At 52.7% G+C, this 19,438-nt stretch overlaps 2 protein-coding genes across 2 annotated transcripts; both read right to left on the bottom strand.

Annotated features, from left to right (window-relative positions):
- Nucleotides 1–969: 969 nt before the first annotated feature.
- On the bottom strand, nucleotides 970–4,901 carry LOC310881542 (protocadherin beta-15-like). Its single transcript, XM_083798982.1, has one exon. The coding sequence runs from the start codon at nucleotides 4,564–4,566 to the stop codon at nucleotides 2,131–2,133; it is 2,436 nt and encodes an 811-aa protein (XP_083655108.1). The 5' UTR covers nucleotides 4,567–4,901; the 3' UTR covers nucleotides 970–2,130.
- Nucleotides 4,902–5,108: 207 nt separating this feature from the next.
- LOC310881650 (uncharacterized protein) lies at nucleotides 5,109–18,687 on the bottom strand. Its single transcript, XM_083799163.1, is given in 4 exon segments — nucleotides 5,109–9,583; nucleotides 12,662–12,822; nucleotides 12,825–16,232; nucleotides 17,424–18,687. Coding segments are annotated over 3 exon segments (4,974 nt in total). The 5' UTR covers nucleotides 15,127–16,232; nucleotides 17,424–18,687; the 3' UTR covers nucleotides 5,109–7,072.
- Between the last annotated feature and the right edge of the window lie 751 nt (nucleotides 18,688–19,438).

Here is a 19,438-nt window from a genome sequence, read left to right as displayed (position 1 = left end):
CCTTGATTTGCTCGCGATATTCATCCTATGCAAGCTGAAACACCATTAGCCTTAAATATGGCCAGGCCATGCTGTTCGCTCAGGTTTAACTGGGTGTCCAATGGGACCCTCAGGGCCTTTTCCAGTGGGCTGCTTTCCTGAAACATAGCATTGGTCGTCCACAACTGAAGGACATTGCACCTCTCCTTGTGGAATTCTATGAGGGTCCAGACAGCCCATTTCTCCAGGTTCTCCAGGTCCTTTTGATGACAGCAACACCATCTGCTCTAGCCAACACTCTCCTCCCCCATGCTCACCTCCATCTTCTGGCACCTGCTGACTTACAGGGGGTACACTCTGTCCCATCATCGAAATTATTTATAAGGACATTAAACAGGAATGCAATCAGTATTGACCCATGGGGTACACCAAAAGTTCCTGGCATTCAACGGGACTTTGTGCCACTGATCACCACCCTTCTGGGCCCAGCTGCACAGAAACTTCTTATGCTCAGTGCTCACAAGGCCCACAAGAGGCCTGCCAGCAAATCCCCGCTACCCACTCTTTTCCTCCAGGCACTAGCTGCCACATCTCCAGGTAGAGAACACGTGCCTCCAAAACAATACCTCAATCAAGAAAGAAACAAAAAAAATATTCAGTATTGATCAATTGGGTACACCAAGAGTTCCTGGCATCCAACAGGACATTGTGCCGTTGACGACCACTCTTCTGAGTCCAGCTGTTCAGCCACTTATGTTCAGTGCTTACAAGACCCACAAGATGCCTTCTAGCAAATCCCTGGTACCCACCCTTTTCCTTCAGGCACTAGCGGTCACTTCTCCAGGTAGAGGACACATGCCCCCATTACAAAACCTCAATCAAGGAACCAAGTACAAATATATATAGTAAATGAAAAAGAACCCAGACATTGGAAAAACCCTGAATCCTTTACAGAGCTTTCCTGCAAAGAACACTACTATAAAGACTCTCTCCACAACAGCATCATTTTTATTACCAGAATGGCACTCGGGCATTCATATTATTTCACTTTTACAGGCAAAGGTATACCAGCTTAAAAATGATACAGTGTATAATGAAGCACAACAGAACATGAGGGTGTTCAAGTATCCAGTCCCATATCACCTTCCTTCCAACAACCCATTGCTATAAATTGGGTGTCAGTTCTTCTTAAGGGGAATTGGTAAGAAAATGTTTAAACACACAGTCAGATGAGAAAGGGAAAAAAAGGAAAATGTAAGCATTCTTACAAAAATCTGGAAAACCATACCATAATATCTCTCAGCTGTCATTGGGGAACACCAGCAAGCAGGAATGAAAACAATGACACCAAACTGGATTCTACTTTTAGACTATCGTGGTTCTACATGTAGACAAAGGCCCTCTGAGGCAATGTGTTGACTCAGCTTTCAAAACACCCAAATATATGATCACAGTCAAAGCTCTGTATACTGAGAGTCTATATTGGAATACTTAGTGCTGCTATAGTTTTGAGTCAATCCCAAGCAGATGGACCACTGCAAAGTCTGGCTCTGCACATTTTTGCTGTGTCCTGGAGAGGATGAGACGGTGGAACTCAGTACAAAACATGGTTCATGCCAACCAAGGTGGAAGACCACACAGTGCAAAAACACTTGGTGCTCACATGTCTCACACAGAGAGATCCAGGACTCAGCAAAGAAAGAGAGTAGCACTTGCACTGCAGTGAAACACAGGAATAATGCCATTCATATCCTGAAAGCAAGGGAGGAGGTTTATAGTGCCTTGTCTTCTGCCCAACCTCAACATTGTGTTTCAGCACAGAATAGGACAGGGTGAGACATGAGGTCTTTTCTAATGACAAGCATTTAGACAAGGAGCCTGGATCAAAACTTCCTCATGAAAACTGCAGAAAAGCCAATATAAGAACTGAAACATACCATTGCCTCAAGGAGAAAGACCCTAGTTTATTTAATTTTATTAGTTTTTCTTTACGGAGGAGTGAAGAAAAGCCTACATTTGACTTAATGTTAGAAGGTTATTCGTGCAGCCAATTGTAAGATCAGATTCATTTCCAGGAAACAAGACTGAGTGTCATGAGCCAGATCCCTTCCACCTCCAAGGCATGAAGCCTTTCACTGCGTGGACTCAGACCTAGTTAAAGGGAAGCCCATTAAAGTGTCCAACAGATGATGGACCAGAGATGTCCAGGACTCCATCCCCCATGGAGTTAGGGACTGGTGGGAAATCCTCTGTGTCATCAAAACCCCTGCCTGTGCCAGAGTGCTGTGGTGGCAGGCTCGGAAGGATGGGCTTCAGGAACTTGAACTCGCTGTTGCCCGAGCCCGTGGTGAGGTTGATCTCGTAGCAATAGGTGTGGGGCAGGGTCCCAGCAGCAGCCCCATCAGCCAGACTGCTCTGCAAGTTCCCCGTGCCATACAGCACATGCCCTCCTTTCAAATCCTTTCTCTTGCACACCTTGCAAGCAACAAAGGCTGTGACAGATGTGAGGAAGAGGACGGAGACAAAGACCAGTGAAATGATTAAATAGATTGTCAGGGAGCTGTCTTCATCCTGCACGGCCACCTCCTGCTGTGGCAGGTATTCCTGCGAGAGGCCGTTGAGGAGGAGTACACTCAGTGCTGCAGTGGCCGACAGTGGTGGCCTCCCATTGTCACGCACCAGCACTTCAAGCTTCTGCTTCATGGCATCCCTCTCTGTCACTGGCCTCCTCAGCCGCACCTCCCCATTTTGGGTACCCACAGCAAACAGCCCAGGATCTGTGGCCCTCAGAAGGTGGAAGGAAAGCCAGGAGTTCTGACCAGAGTCGGCATCAACGGCCACCACTTTGGTGACCAGGTCCCCCACCTCGGATGAGGCTGGCACAAGCTCACTGGATGGCGGGCTGCTGTCCTGAGCAGGGTGCAACACCAGCGGGGCATTGTCGTTCTCGTCCACCACGAGGAGGCGGACAGTGACGTTGGTGCTGAGGGGAGGGGACCCCGCATCGGTGGCACTCACCAGCACCTCAAGCTGCCTCACCTGCTCATAGTCCAGTGGACGCAGCACAAACACATGCCCGTTCTCTGAGTTCACAGAGATGCAGGAACAGGGGTCCTGCTCTGTGGGGTGCACAGGCCCCAGGGAATAGATCACCTTGGCATTGGGTCCTGCGTCTGAGTCCACTGCACTGACAGCCCCAACAAGCACTGCAGGGATATTGTTCTCTCGCACATACATGGTGTATGATGTCTGGTTGAAGACAGGGGCATTGTCATTGACATCGGAGATGTCCACCGTGAAGGTCTGGGTGGTGGTGAGAGGAGGAGAACCTGCGTCTTCCGCTGTGATGACCAGAAGGTACTGAGCTGTCTCCTCCCGGTCCAATGTGCTCACGGTCACCAGCTCATAGTAATTCTTATACGCTGGCCTCAGGGAGAAGGAGAGCTGGTCTTCAAGGGCACAGGTGATCTCCCCATTCACACCAGAATCCCGGTCTCTCACAGCAAAGAGGGCGACCACTGTTCCAGGCTCTGCATTCTCGGGGATGTGAGTACTGAAGGAACTGACCACCACCTCTGGCGCATTGTCGTTCACATCCACCACCTCCACCATCACATTGCACATGCCTGAGAGGCCCCCACCATCAGTTGCCCGCACACTGAGCTCATATTTCTGTGTGGCCTCAAAATCCAGGGGCTTTGTGACTCGAATTTCACCACTCATGCTGTCAATTGTGAAAGGCAAGTGGCTTTCACTGACTGCTTGGCTGAACCTGTAGGAGATGTCACCATTAAGTCCCACGTCTGCATCTGTGGCTACAACTCTGAGAACCACAGAGCCCGCTGGGGCACTTTCCAAAACCTGACCAACATACACGTCCTGAGTAAAGATGGGAGCATTGTCATTTACATCCAGAACTACGATGTGGATTTGGGTGGTCCCGCTCCTAGGTGGAGAGCCACCGTCTGTAGCAATGAGACTGAAAAGCAACTCTGGCTGCTCCTCTCTATCTAGAGGGTTTTCCAAAACCAATTCGATGAACTTATTTCTTGGATGCTTAAAAGAAACACTGAAGTAATCGTTCTCGGGAGCGATCGTGTAAGCCTGGATGCTGTTGCTGCCAACGTCCAGGTCCTGAGCCGCTTCCACGGGGAATCGCGAGCCAGGATCGCTGGTTTCCGGGATTTGAAAAGTGACTCGTTCCTCGGGAAAGACCGGCGAGTGGTCGTTGACGTCCTCCACGGCCACCTCGACCCGAAAGAACTGCAGCGGGTTTTCGAGCAGGAGCTCGAAGGCGAGCGTGCAGGTAAGCGAGCGGCCGCACATCTCCTCGCGATCGAGCCGCTCCGCCAGGACGAGGCGGCCGGTGGCGCGCTCTAAGCGAAAGTGTTGCCGGCCGGCCGGTGAGGCAATGCGTGCCCGGCGAGCCGAGAGCTGCGCCGGGGTCAGCCCCGCGTCCTCCGCCACGTTGGCCACCACGGAGCCGCTCTCCCCCTCCTCGGCTACGGAGTAGCGGATGGGCTCGCAGCGAACGCGCGGCACGCACAGCAAAGCACACAGACAAAGCACTTGCCTTGCAGACGCCATGGCGGGGCGGCGGACACCCTCCGTCTGCCGCAGTCCTCCGCGGGAAGCGGCGCCCGGCAGCAGCGCGGCGGGGCGGGCGGGCGCCCTCCCTCGCGGCCTCCCTCTCTCCCTCTCGCCGAGGCCGGCTGGCGGCCCGCAGCGCGGCCGTCCGGGACCGCCAGCGGCTGCTGCGCTGTTCGGCGCGGAGGACCGCTCGCCGCCGCCTCCCGGCTGCGCTGCTCCGCGTTGTACTGGGCTCGGCTCCTCCCGGCTCGCAGCCGCTCGCCGCCGCCTTGGCCAGGAGCACCACCCTGCGGCCCGCGGCGGGACTGCTCCGGGACGGGACGCGCTCCTGGCCGCCGACTCTCAGCCTTGGCCAAACGCCGGCGTGCTCACAGAGCTTGCCTGCAATCAACATCGCTACAAGGACTCTCCCAACAGCAGCAGCCTTTTTATTGTGGCAGGAATTGCGCTCGGGTGCTCTTTCCATGTCACCTTTACAGGAAAGCGTGTCCTGCTTGTCAGTCATGCGGCTTATGAATGCAGTGCAAAGCAGCCTGAGCTTTTCCAATTGTTCAGTGCCATACCACCGTTGTTCCAACAACGTGTTCACCTGTTCTTCTTCCTGTGGTGACAGTCCTTCAGGGGAATAGGTAACACATGGCTGAAACACAACTCATACAGGAAAAGAGAAAGGGAAAAAGGAGTATGAAATCTTTCTAAAACTATGGAATTAAAACCTTGAAAAATCATGTCAGGACTGCACTCTCATCAGATGGAGAACCTACAGGAAATGGGAAGGAGAATGGTGTGATAAAACTGGGAGACCGTATTTGTCTAGGGACAGAGTCGTCATTCATTTACCTTAGAATCCAGGCAAACAGAAGTTCACAGTGCTTTATATTTACACTCATTCCCAGCATCATGAGTGCTTCTAGAGCTTTGAAGCAATCCCCAAGAGACAGCCAACCATCCTTTTCTAAACCACAGGGATCTCTGGTTGTGCACGTTTTTTCTGTCCCCTGGAGATGACAGCACTCAGTCTAAGCACCTCTCTTGCTGGCCAAGCTGGAGGAGCACACATCACAAATGCACACAGCGCCCACACATCTCAGACAGGGAGATCCAGGACCCAGCTAAGAAAGAGAGCAGCACTTGTGCTGCATTGACACACAGGACTCACACCATCCTTTCCCTGCGGACATGGGGGCATGGCTAAAGTGCATTACATGAGTGTGACTTGCTTTGCTTTTAATGAAGGATGGCCAAGCTGCATTGGCGTGAGAATGATCTTTGTCTGCCCAATCTCACCCCTGTGTTACATCCCAAAAAAAGGACAGGATGAGGTCCACAGTGTTCCCTAACAAGCAGGACAAAGGATTTAAGGAGCCAAAGAATTTAAGGAGCCATAGAACTTAACGAGCCAATTTAGAGAGCCAAACCCTACTAATGAAGCATTTCAGAAAATCTACCGCCAAGATGGAACATGTCATTTCGTGAAGGAAGGAGACTTAAGTTTCTTTCATTTAATTTAATTTATTTTTCTCTTCGGGGGTGAAGAAAATCATACACCTGACTTCTCAGAGGGTCATTTGCTAGGCCAATTACAAGCGCAAATTTAGTCTCCAGGAAACAAGGGTAAGTGTCATGAGCTGGATCCCTTTCAGCTCTAAAAGACTAGACAGGGTCTTGCCTCATCAATGGTGATCAGAGGGGAAGGACGATTTTCCTTAACCTGTTTGAGATACTCCGCTGATGCAACATGAGATAGCATTAGCCTTCTTTATGGCAAGGGCACGCTGCTGTCTCAGGTTCATCTTGATGTCCATCGGGACCCCCCGGGCCTTTTCCACTAGGCTGCTTTCCTGGAACAAGGGATTCTTTCTCCCCAAGTGAAGGACTTTTCACCTCTCCTTGTGGACTGCTCCTGGTCGGGACGCGGTCCTGGCCGCTGCCTCTCGCAGCCACGCTCCATCGGGCACATGTGTACATGTCCCACTGCCTGCCGCACACACTCAAAGGCAAAGGTAAAGCCCGCAGCGGGCGCAAACGCCGAGCTTGACACAAACGCACCGGTAGCGCCCGCAGCTCACAGCCTCTCCGCCCGCTACGATCTGCCGGAGCCCGCCGCGACGCCGACATCGGCGCCCTGCCACAAATCCGCCGGTAACACAAGGACAAACACAATTCCGAGGGCCAAGGAGAAGGACAAGGACAAACACAGGGCCGGAGGACTAGGGGAAGTCCTTTCAACCCCGCACAGCGGGGCGGAGGCTTTGTCCGGAGGCACCCGCCCGCCTTCTCCGCTCTGAGAAACCAGGAGGGGGCCTCCGCGTGGATCTCCCTGTCAGGTATTATGCACGCAGCAAAACAGCACATCACTACATCTACTCGAGATCGCATGGTGGGGACGAGACACGGGAAACACACCCAGACAGGTGCAAGCACAGACGCACCTCCCGCTCTGCCGTGCAGGCATGCGCGCTGCAACTGCCCGGGCTTGAGGAGGGCGGGCAGGCAGTTAGAGCTACGGAGGGGCTGCTGTCCCCTGCTCGGCTCCCTTCTGGCCAGCGCGCTGGGGGCTGCACTCAAGCATATCGCCCTTGCCAGCCTCCGCGCAGCCTGGTGGACTCTGCGGACTCGGCAGGACGGGCCTCAGGAACTTGAAGTCGCTCTGCCCCGAGCCGCTTGTCAAATACTTCTCGTAGTGGTAACCCGGCCACAGATCTCCCCTGCCGGCCACGTCCCTGGCATCGGCGGTCAAGTCGCTGTCAGCAGAGCTGCGGGCCGAGGAGTTCGGGAGCGCCGGGCAGAGGCGACCCTTGCACAGCGTGGTCCCCGAAAAGGCGGCGACGAATACAAGGAAGAGTGAGGAGACGCAGCAGAGGGAGGCGATGAGGTAGGTGGTGAGAATGTCGTGGTCGCCCTCCTCCTGCTGCGGGCTTCCCGCGGGCGCCTGCGAAAGCTGCAGGAAGGCTTCAGAGAAGCCGTTCACCAAGGCGATGGCGAGGGTGGCGGTGGCGGAGCGCGGCGGCTGCCCGCGGTCTCGCACCAGCACAACGAGCCTGTGCTTGGGCGCATCGCGCTCGGTCACGGCCCGCGCTGTGCGCACCTCGCCGCTGTGCAGCCCCACGCGGAAGAGCCCCGGCTCCGTCGCCTTGGCCAGCTCGTAGGATAGCCACGCGTTCTGCCCCGCGTCCGCGTCCACCGCCACCACCTTGGCCACCAGGTAACCCGCCTGCGCCCAGCGCGGCACCAGCTCGCCCGCCGCCGCGCTGCCGTCGGGAGGCGGGTGCAGCACGACGGGCGCGTTGTCGTTCTCGTCCCGCACCAGCACCCGCAGCAGCGCCTCGGCGCTGAGCGCCGGCGAGCCCCCGTCAGCTGCGCGCACGGTCACCTCGAAGGCGCGCACCTTTTCGTAGTCCACTGGACGCAGAGCCCGCACTATGCCGCTCTCGGCCTCCACCGACAAGAAGGACCGCGCAGCGGAGACCCCCAGTGGAGTCGGCACCAGCATGTAGCTGACACGGGCGTTTTCACCTGTGTCGGCGTCTGTGGCATTAAGGCGGCCCAGGATCGTCCCAGCGGGCTTGTTTTCGCGTAGCACCATGCTGTAAATGGCCTGGGAGAAGGTAGGCGCATTATCGTTCACGTCCGAGAGCCGCACCAACAGCGTCTCCGATGTTGAGAGCGCAGGAGTACCGGCGTCACTGGCCCGCACAGTCACGTTGTACTCCGACACCTCCTCCCGGTCCAACGCCTCCAATGTCACTAGCGCGTATGCTTCACCCACCAGCGGCAAAATGCTGAAGGGCTGCTCGCCCAGCAGCTCGCAGCTCGTCCTGCCGTTGTCCCCTGAGTCTCGGTCCCGCACGCTGAAGAGGGCCACCACCGTGTTCAGCGGGGCCGCTTCGGAGAGGCTGCTGGTGGGGGAGGTGATTGTTACTTCGGGGGCGTTGTCGTTCACGTCCTGCACCTCCACCTCCACCTTGCAGTTCGCAGACAGGCCTCCTCCATCCGTGGCCTGCACGTCTATCTCGTAAGTCTTTGTTTCTTCATAATCCAGTGTTTTTTTGAGTCGAATCTGCCCTGTCTCTGGATTTATTTTAAAGGTCTCTCGATTATCCTCTGAATTTTGAACTATGGAATAGGCTATTTCCCCGTTCATTCCTGAGTCTAAATCTTTAGCAGACACCACTGCCACCAAGGTATCCTCGGAGCTATTTTCTAATACTCGGACCTTATACAGGCTCTGCGTAAATACTGGAATGTTGTCATTTGCATCCAGGACTACCACGTGGATTACGGCTGTACCAGAGCGCGGTGGAGACCCACCATCCACAGCCGTGATGCTGAAAGCCACTTCTGCCTGCTTTTCCCGGTCTAGCTCTCTGTCCAACATCAGCTCGGCGTGCCTCCTGCCGTCACTACGCTGCCGGGTGTAGATATGGAAATAACCGTTCGAGCTGATGCTGTAATGCTGAACACTGTTGTTGCCCACATCTGGATCCTGAGCGCTTTCCAGTAAAAAACGAGCTTTCGGCTTTGTAGTTTCCGAGATCTTTAAAATTATATCTTTATTTAAGAACACGGGAGCATGATCATTAATGTCTGTGAGGCTTACCTCGGCACGGAAGGACTGCAGTGGACCCTCCAACAACACATCGAAACGTACCAGGCAGGGCTCGCTCTGCCCGCACAGCTCCTCCCGATCCATCCGTTCTCGCACAACCAAATCCCCGGTGTGCCGATCCAGTTGAAAATACTGTTTTTCTCCTTCAGGAACGAGTCGGACCTGTCGAGTCGACAATTCCTCAGCGGTCAGTCCCAAATCCTTTGCGATATTTGCCACAAGGGAGCCTCTTGCCGCCTCTTCGGGCACAGAGTACCGGGCGGTTTCTGCTCTCCCCCCCGACACGCAGAGGAGCAGTATCACAAACAACGCTCGCCCTGGGAGCGGTTCCTCCCTCTTTCTCAGCTCCATTTCCCTCTCGGCTAACCTTCCTTCCCCCTCCGTGAGCAGGACGGAGGTGTCGATCTATCCCGCCGACCCCCGAGCGGAGCAGCCCCTGCTGGTCGAGCCCAGGGGCCGTGGAGCCGGGAGCTGCGCGGAGCCTCTGCGGTCAGCAGCGGCACCAGGCGGCCGGCGTGCGAAAGTACACGGAGATCTCTGCAAAACCGCAAAAACAGACAAACTGCTCGATTTCTCTGTTCTGAAACTATCTTTAACTTCCCGTACTATACTGTTAAAAGTGCGAATGAGCAATGCTTCTGTTTGCCTTTTATCTGAAAATTAGATTTATCCAAGGCTGCATTTTCCTAGTGTCCTTCCCTAAAATGGTTCCAACTTTTTATGCATAGTAAATAAATGATTTTCAGGCCCTTTAGCTAAAAAGCTGTGTACTACTATAAGTGTCCAGCATCCAGAATGAGCTGGTCCATGAACGTTGCCAGTGATCGCTAGGTGGTTCCCTTTACTAGTTCTTGGACTGTTTTCTTGAATGGATTGAAATTGTTTCCGATTCACAACCTGTCAGGCCAGGAGCCCTTGCGAAGGGGCTCGGGCAGCATCTCTCTTTTCTCACCGATCTTAGCGTGACTCAGACAAACTCACCCCACCCTTCTCTGGCAGGAGAACACCCTCTTCCCAAGATGTTCTCATTTGCCTTGCAAAAAATCCACTTCTAATGCATGGATTTATTCCCAAAATACAACTCTTGGGGTGGGTATTACCTAGGCGATTGCTGTGACAAGTGATCTTTGAGATAGCACACTCACCCGTGGGATTTACAGGTACCTTTTATTGTTTATTTTGTCATCAGGTGTTTGACTCTTAAACGTGTGAGTAACACGAAATATTACCTTACTTCATATTTTAATACCGATTAATAAAAGTAAATGAAAATGGAATGCTCCTTGACTTTCTATATTCTAGAGTGCCTTAAGATTATTGTAAACGTTTTACTGTTAAAACACAAACAGTATTTTTAATTCTCTACTACATTATATTCGATAATCCTGAAATGTTCTGTAACTGTTCATTTCGACTTTATTATAAAAGAAAATGAAACGAATAAAAAAAGGGAATACAGTGCTCAAAGACCACTCTTTACTTTATGGAGAACGTGTAAACTCATGATCGATTACACAGTGTGCCAATGTCAGCCACTTCGAATGTAATTAGCTTCTGTTTGTTATTAAAAAACTCCCTTGCAAATATCATTTAATTTAATAGCTGTATGGCCTGGCATTGAACAAATAGCAGAAAACTGAAACATTATGAAGGAACCCTCTTCACAATAACAAATACAGAAATGCTGATGTAGGAAAAGCAGATCTTGAAGATCTGTTTCTGTTTTTCATGTTTCCCTTAACATTTGGGAGAAGTAGCACTCTCACAATCATACATCAAGTCTCAGTGTAACCAGCATGCAACATAGTCCTCCTCCATCCTTATCACAATTTCAAAATACCTATATGAACAAAATACTGTTTAAGATGAGAGAGTCTTTGCTCTCTCACAGTCTTGTACCTCACTGGTACTTTTTTGGTGCATGTTCGGTCTCTCTGTTCTCCCTTCCCTGTGAGGACGTTAGCCAGTGAGGACCAAGATGTTTGTCTTTCTCCTCACTTACTGATGGGTGAGCCAAGGATTTTGATCAGAACTGGCATTTTCCTCTGCTGGCCTGGGACCCGTGCCTTCGGAGGGGGGAACTCGACCCTGCAAAGAGCAGAATGGAGGGTTGACATTTGGACGCTGAGGGTAAGCAGATGTCAGCGAGACGCTTAGAGGGCTTGTCTTAAACCAGTGCGTGAGTCAAAGAGGGAGGAAGGATGGGAGTCAGGTCTCTGACCTGAACGGGGTAAAATAAAAGCCATAAAGCGTCCTCCAATATGGACAACAAAAAGTCACCACTGGAAACCTTTTATGAATTGGGGGGGGGGGGGGGGGGGAGGGATTGTGGGGGAGGTGGGGGGGAGTGGAGGATTTAAAACAGGAAGAGCTCCAAATCTCTTTCTCGCAAACAGAAAACGTGATTTAATGTTGATATTTCGAGGTGGGTCTTTGTGTCCTCTTAATGCCACTGCGATGTCAGTTCTGAGAACCTGTGGTAATGTGAGGCCAAGTCATCAGGGGTTATTCAATTTGAAGATGTTACGGAGTGACCATAAAAAGGTGTTTGTGGGTCTCCTTTCTCATATATGTCCATTGTGCAGACTCGCGTGAAGTTCTAGATGGACATCGCAAACAAGTAACCCCACGTTTAGAGGCAACTTGTACTCAATGTGAGAATGAGGAGGGGAGGAGCTGTTTCGATAACCGTTATTGGTCTCCCCCATATTGTTTAAACAGACGGAGGTTAAACACCTTAGATATGACTCATTATAAGTACACAGCACCGTGAAGTGAGATACTGGTACTGTCGGAGAGCACCCGGCTGGGCCAGGAAGGGACAGGGAGGGTGCCTTGTAAAGCCCCGATCTCCATACTTTGATGGCCAATATATATATTTTTTTTTGATGGCCAAAAATTATTTTGATGGCTTTTGTTAACAAAGGCCACAAAAATATATCGGATTTTCATGATACATAGCTCCGTGGCCCACAGCAGATTGTGAGACATCTTGGCTTCAGCACCACCACCCCGGTAAGCGGCAGCTGCCAGCGCCGAGCACCAGCTCTTGATAACAGTGCAGGGGACGCCATCAGTAAGGTGACACCCAGACCCACCGCTGCCCCCGCAGACCCTGTTGCTACCAATGGACAGGGACACCACGACCTCAGGGATGGTGTCTCCGGGATTGGTGTCGTTCCTGCACCCGGCCCCTACGGACTCTACACAAGACGTGGGCAGGACCCACTGTGTGGCTCCCGCATCCATCCTCCTGGTTCGCATCTTCTCATGGTCCAGCTGCCCCCCTTTGGGATGACACCACAGACGTAATCTCACACAAATGACCAGGGCATAAAGCCGGATGCAAAGCCGCGGTTAGCTCGCACTTGGGGAGCAGCCGAGCGCTCGGCGGCGACTCTGACACAACCTCCACCCGCTCCTATCGTTCCGGCGACTCCTTCAGGACCAGCTCCGCCGCTTTGCTGCTCCCTACTGCCCCACTTCTACATTCAGGGGTGATTCCCGACCCCTCTGCTCCCTCCCCGCTCCCCCCGTCATCTCGGCCCGCGCAGGTCCCTCACCTGTGCAGCCCAGTCGACTTCTTCCCCGAGGTTGGCCGAGCACACCGAGCTCCGCTGGTCGCCCGGGCCGTGGGGCAGCCCAGCTGGGAAGCAGGGGAAGAGGGGCCTAAGGAAGCGGAACTCGCTGTTGACGGTCCCGGCGGAGAAGCAGATGTCGTACACGTAGCTACGGGGCAAGGAGCCAGCACTGCTCTCAGCGGCAGATTTCGGGAAAGTGGGCAAGGACCCCGCCATGCTCTGCCTGGCCCGCCGCACCTTCACAACCACGGCGGCCGCCGCGGTGGCCAGGAACAGCACGGACACGCAGGCCAAGCAGATAATGAGGTAGAGGGTGAGCCGCCCGTCGGGATCGGCGGCCGGCGCCTCTTCACTCACCCGCAAGTGGGCTTCGGAGAAGCCGTCCACCAGGGCGATGGCGAGGGTGGCGGTGGCGGAGCGCGGCGGCTGCCCGCGGTCTCGCACCAGCACGACGAGCCTGTGCTTGGGCGCGTCGCGCTCGGTCACGGCCCGCGCCGTGCGCACCTCGCCGCTGTGCAGCCCCACGCGGAAGAGCCCCGGCTCCGTCGCCTTGGCCAGCTCGTAGGACAGCCACGCGTTCTGCCCCGCGTCCGCGTCCACCGCCACCACCTTGGCCACCAGGTAACCCGCCTGCGCCCAGCGCGGCACCAGCTCGCCCGCCGCCGCGCTGCCGTCGGGAGGCGGGTGCAGCACGACGGGCGCGTTGTCGTTCTCGTCCCGCACCAGCACCCGCAGCAGCGCCTCGGCGCTGAGCGCCGGCGAGCCCCCGTCAGCTGCGCGCACGGTCACCTCTAAGGCGCGCACCTCTTCGTAGTCTAGCGGGCGGAGGATGTAAACGTCCCCGTTTTCAGAGTTGATCGACACATCGGTCTGCTCCTTGCCCTTCTCTCGCACCAGCGCGTAGCTCACACGGGAGTTTTTACCCGCGTCGGCGTCCGTGGCATTTACGTTGCCGATCCGGAGCATGGGGTTGTTGTTCTCGTTCACTGATATGGTGTAAACGTTCTCTGTGAACTCCGGGGGATTGTCGTTCACATCGGATATCTGCACGAAGATTCTTTCCCGAGAACTCAGCCGAGATCTGCCCCAGTCCATGGCTGTGATGGTAATGTTGTACTCCGCCGTCCTTTCCCTGTCCAGGGCTGCGTTTGTGCGCAGCTCGTAGTAATTGTCGAAAGTGGGGGTGAGACTGAAGGGCAAATCGCCGTCGATCGCGCACTCCGTCCTGCCGTTGTCCCCCGAGTCCCGGTCCCGCACACTGAACAGAGCCACCACGGTCCGGGGCGGGGCGTCCTCGGGGATGGAGGCAGTGAGGGAGGTGAGCGCTATTTCCGGGGCGTTGTCGTTCATGTCCAGCACCTCCACATGCACTTTGCAATGCGCAGACAACCCCCCGCCGTCGGTGGCTTTGACCACCATCTCGTGGCTTTCTACTTCCTCAAAGTCCAGGTTGCCCGAAACCCGGATCTCTCCGGTGGCAGCGTTCAGCTCGAAGAGCTGGCGGGACCGCTCCGATGTCTGGGTGAAGGCATACCGCACTCTGCCGTAGGACCCTTCGTCGGGATCCGCGGCTGTGACCCTGACCACCAGCTGCTCTGGGGGGCTGTTTTCGGCCACACGGGCCTCGTAGACTTCCCGGGAGAAGACCGGGATATTGTCGTTGGCATCCAGCACTACGATCCGGACCTGAGCCATGCCCGACTTGGGCGGTGTGCCCCCGTCGGTGGCGGTCAGGAGTAAATTCACCTCCCTCTGCTGTTCGCGGTCCAGTTGCCTCTGTAGGATGAGTTCGGGGTATTTTGCTCCACCTTTCCCTGTTCCGAGAGCCAGGGAAAAATGCGAATTGGATCCGAGGCTGTAGTTCTGCAAGCCGTTGCTCCCCACGTCCTTATCGCGTGCTCTTTCTAGGGGGAAACGAGACCCAGGGGATGCCGTTTCCAGAATCTCTAAAACCATTTTCTTCTCCGGGAACACAGGGGAGTTGTCGTTCACGTCACGAACCTCCATCTCCCCTCGGATCAGCTGCACCGGATTTTCAAAGAATATCTTAAAGAAGAGTGTGCAGATATCGCTCTGCGGACAGATCACCTCTCGGTCCAGCGTCTCCTTTACCGTCAGGACTCCGGTATTTAGATTGAGGCGGAAATACTGCTCGTTCCCCTCAGACACAACGCGGGCCTTGCGAGACGCGAGCTGGCTCGGAGAAACGCCCAGGTCTTTTGCGATATTGGCGACAAAGGAGTCCCTCTCCATTTCCTCCGCCAGAGAATAGCGGAGGGTTTCGGCCCCGCTCTGACACACGCAAACGCACAGAACAAACAAGACCACTTGCCTCTCAGTGCCTCTGCTCTGTCTCCCAAACGCCATGACTCTCCAAATGAGCCCTCCTTTACGGGCATCCGCCGTGGCTCCCTGTACTTTAAAACAGTGTCCGAGGCAGAGCGGTGTTTGTCAGGAATCCTGAAGCCTGAAAGCCCCCCGGCTCCGTGCCCCGCCGCCCTTCCAGCAGCTCGCACGGCTTTTCTGTCTCCCTGTGTCTGAAAAGCCGGTGCAGAGGAACCTGCCGGTCCGTGGCCAACATCCCCACCCAGCGTTTCAAGGGGGAATATTTTCTTCGCATTCGGGACAGAGCTGCTGATCTCATGTTTGCTGCTTGAATCTCCACTCTTCTTGCAAACAGAAGTCAAAGGCGTAGTGTAAATATTTGCCGTGTTTGAAGAAGCCTTGCTCCCCGCACACAGTGACACCACTTTGGGTATCATTCCCCAGCTCACCACCGCGAACTCTTCAAATACAGCTTTCATTTTTCCTCTGTGCTGTACAGGAATTACGAAAAGATGTCACTTCCACGGGATGAATTGTGGTATTTGCCTTCTTTTCTCCTCTTGTTAATCAGCACAGGACAATTAGCAAGTGGGGCATGCCCACTCTATCTCGCAATTTCACTAAAATGATACTAAAATGACACATCATCCTAACGTCGTTCACGTCACATTGTGTGTCACACTTTGCCCAGAGAACACAGGATTCCCGTGCTTTGCTGTGTGAAAAGCGTCCTCTTCCGTGAATTGGCCGCGAATCTTCCTTTGCTCCCACGCCAAGGTGTGTCACCACAAAACACGGCACTCACACATTCATGAAAAATGTCCCCAGCCGTACACAAACATAAAAATTCTGCAACCTGCTTTCACATTTTGGAGATGTATCTCCCTTTCTCCTCTGATATTACCACAGGATTTAGAAATACATGCAAGGACGCTGTGCTCAGAGATCAAACCTGAACTCCTGCACTTGTGTAAGGTTATTTAAGGCTATTTAATACAGAAGGCGAGAAAATTAGACACCTAGAGACACAAACCTTGATGACCAGGATCTAATGGAAACAATGACAAAGACCAGGAACCTTAGGACACTGGTTGATGGGCCATTAAAGGAGCCATCCAAGTGTAGATTCCAAGAGGTTCTTCCAGACACTTTATGAACAAGAAATAACAAAACAAAACAAAAATAAATAAAAATAAAAATAAAAATAAAAATAATAAATAAAATAAAATAAAATAAAATAAAATAAAATAAAATAAAATAAAATAAAATAAAATAAAATAAAATAAAATAAAATAAAATAAAATGGGAAGGGAAGGGAAGGGAAGGGAAGGGAAGGGAAGGGAAGGGAAGGGAAGGGAAGGGAAGGGAAGGGAAGGGAAGGGAAGGGAAGGGAAGGGAAGGGAAGGGAAGGGAAGGGAAGGGAAGGGAAGGGAAGGGAAGGGAAGGGAAGGGAAGGGAAGGGAAGGGAAGGGAAGGGAAGGGAAGGGAAGGGAAGGGAAGGGAAGGGAAGGGAAGGGAGGGAGGGAGGGAGGGAGGAGGGATGGAAGGAAGGAAGGAAGGAAGGAAGGAAGGAAGGAAGGAAGGAACAGAAAGAAAGAAAGAAAGAAAGAAAGAAAGAAAGAAAGAAAGAAAGAAAGAGAGAAAGAAAGAAAAAGAAAAAAGAAAGAGAAAGAAAAAAGAAAGAAAAAGATGGAACATTATCATGGATTGTCAGAAAGGATGTAAGAAACAACAAACTGATTATGAGATGTTGGAAGTGTGTGTAGGAAGCTTCAGAATTTATTATGGGATGATTAGAAGCAGGATCATTCTCAGGAAAAGGTATAATTCGCCTCTCTGGAAGGATCTGGGAGGAATAAATGCAAGGAAGTGGAGGTGGGGGGTCGGGAGCATGCCAGATAAGAGATAAAATCCCCAGGTCACACATCGCCAGCCCTGAGGATCGCGTTACATTGCGACTGCTCCTGCGGACTCTGGGCGAGATCTGGCCAGGACACATACAAGGTACCGATGATGCACAGAGCTGCCTCCGAGACCCGTCTTCCTTCCTTCCTGCCTTCCTGCCTTCCTGCCTTCCTGCCTTCCTGCCTTCCTGTCTTCCTTCCCGCCTTCCCTCCCTCCCTCCCTCCCTCCCTCCCTCCCTCCCTCCCTCCCTCCCTCCCTCCCTCCCTCCCTCCCTCCCTCCCTCCCTCCCTCCCTCCCTCTCTCCTTCCTTCCTTCCGTCCGTCCTTCCGTCTGTCCTTCCGTCCTTCCGTCCTTCCGTCCTTGTTGTTGCCCTTAGATTCAAGGTCACACTCCTTCAGATTGTGGAGAAACACAAAATGAAGTAAGTCACTTACCATGCATCATTGGATAGCTGATGATGCTGTCTTCCATTGAGTTAAAATAATAAAATGAGTGTGTATGGAAAAGCCTCACAGGAAAAGCAAGAAGTAACTGTACTGCCAGGTGAAGGTACATTGTGTGTAGGACAGACTAAAGAACCATAGCCATAATAAGATCATATAATCTTCATAAATTTGTCGGAGAATTTGCTTATCTCCTTGAACACATAGTGATGTTGCAGGCTTCCGTGACTTTTTGTTTAGTGATAACTCCTTTACCCTAAGAACATCGTTTAAAATAAACAAAACCCAGTTGTTTTCTAAAAGACTTGCATCTTAAATCTAGGAAAGAGCCACGGCAACATATTTTGCTCAGTTCCTGTTGGGTCTCCAAGTTTAAGGACACAGTGTTCCTAAAATAGAATTCTTCCCGCATTTCTGCATCCTGGGCAATTTCAGTTTCAAAATCCCCTCCTTGGTCTTCAGTCTGGAAATTCAGATCATGCAAGTGAAAGCTCACTGTTCCCAGGTCTCGTTTGGCCCCCCCCGATAAAAACTTCTGCACCATCCCTGGAGCCACTGCCCCACGGCTGTGAGAACCGTCTTCTCCGACACGCCCTGTGGCTCGGGAGGAGCATTCCCTCAGAAATAAAGCACAGATGCTTTCCGGAACCAACGTGCTTTCCATGGCCGAGTGTAAGGAGGGAGCCACGCTATCCTTCCCAGCCAGCTCTCAGGACGAGTTTCTTCTCTCTCTTCTGGCACTCTGAATCCCCAGCGCTCCCGCAGAGCTTCTGCCCTGAGCTTCTCAGCTGGATACAAACGTGACGAAAGTCGAGAGAGTCGTTCCGCACATCCTGGCTCTCCTTTATACGACAAATACGACTGGTATATATCCTATTTGTGGTTTACTGAGAGACAAACCAGCCTCCTCTCTGCATTCAGTCCAGTTAATGCTTCCCCCATCACTCTGTTAAATGCAAACATTTCTTTCTCGCTGTATTAAGCCGATGCTTACCAGCCAACGGGCTCTGCCTGACTCCATATTCCCCTGGAACAGCAGCGTATGGCATCAGCAGGCGGTTACAGCCTGGGCGACCTTCTCTCTCCTTCACATTCCCAATTCTGTCGTGTGCGCTTGGAAGTTCCAGACGGTTCTTGATGCGGCAGATCCCTTGGAAAGCCTTTAGAACTGGGGTGTATTCCAGGGCAAGTAGGATATTTCGGCTGGGCTCTCAGCTAACGTCAGCCGTGCACCATCCAGCTGGTGCTCACTGGTTTCTCCCTGCCCAGCAGCGGCACTGGGCGTCCAGCGCAGGAACTACACATGGGCGTCTACCCGCCAGCCTCAGCACGCCCCTCCTCCGTCAGGTCTTGGCTGTTGCTAGAGCAAATTATGAAATACACTTCCCACCTGAAGTATTTGGCAAATACACACTTACTTAGTACTTACTGAGACATCTCGTCTGGCACTAAGAATCCAAGTCGGTATGAAACGTCCTGAAGATGTCCTGTGCAAACCTGGTGTTAAATGTTCTTGACAAAGATACGTGCTATGGGCAAACACTGGGAGACTGCTTGTGCATTGTACAGAACTTATTCTGGAAGCAGAGAGATAATCTACGCGTTTTCAAGCATACGCTGGTTGCAGGAGGCTCAGTGCTTTGGATACTTTCTTTTTCACAAGAGAATCTCTAGCTGCTGCGTGTTCTCCCTAAGGTAATCTGAAGTGAAGAATTAGCTCGGTATTAATATCAACGTATTTCCTTCTGTTTAACAGTACCTAATTTCTACTAACACCAGTTCTCAAGGATATTTGCTCTAAAATCTCTCCTAAATATCTTCCAGATTGGAGAATGAAGGGAAATCCCCTGCTTCAAATGTCTAAATTCATATACATTCTCAGAGAAATTCTGATAGATGCACTCTTCAGTCTCCAAAGATAATGCTGGACAGAAGATACCAGCCAAACATCTACCCATACTTTTTCCATGTGCCTCATTTGGAGGCAAGGAGTTCTCACTTTTATC

Source organism: Anser anser, assembly GCF_964211835.1.
Source record: "Anser anser genome assembly, chromosome: 14".
NCBI lineage: Eukaryota > Metazoa > Chordata > Aves > Anseriformes > Anatidae > Anser > Anser anser.
The sequence above is the reverse complement of the archived record's forward strand: the minus strand, read 5'-3'. Positions and strand labels throughout refer to the sequence as shown.

What these genes read in the sequence shown, in the direction of transcription:
- LOC310881542 (XM_083798982.1), bottom strand. Translation starts at nt 4,566, where the DNA reads ATGGCGTCTGCAAGGCAAGTGCTTTGTCTGTGTGCTTTGCTGTGCGTG.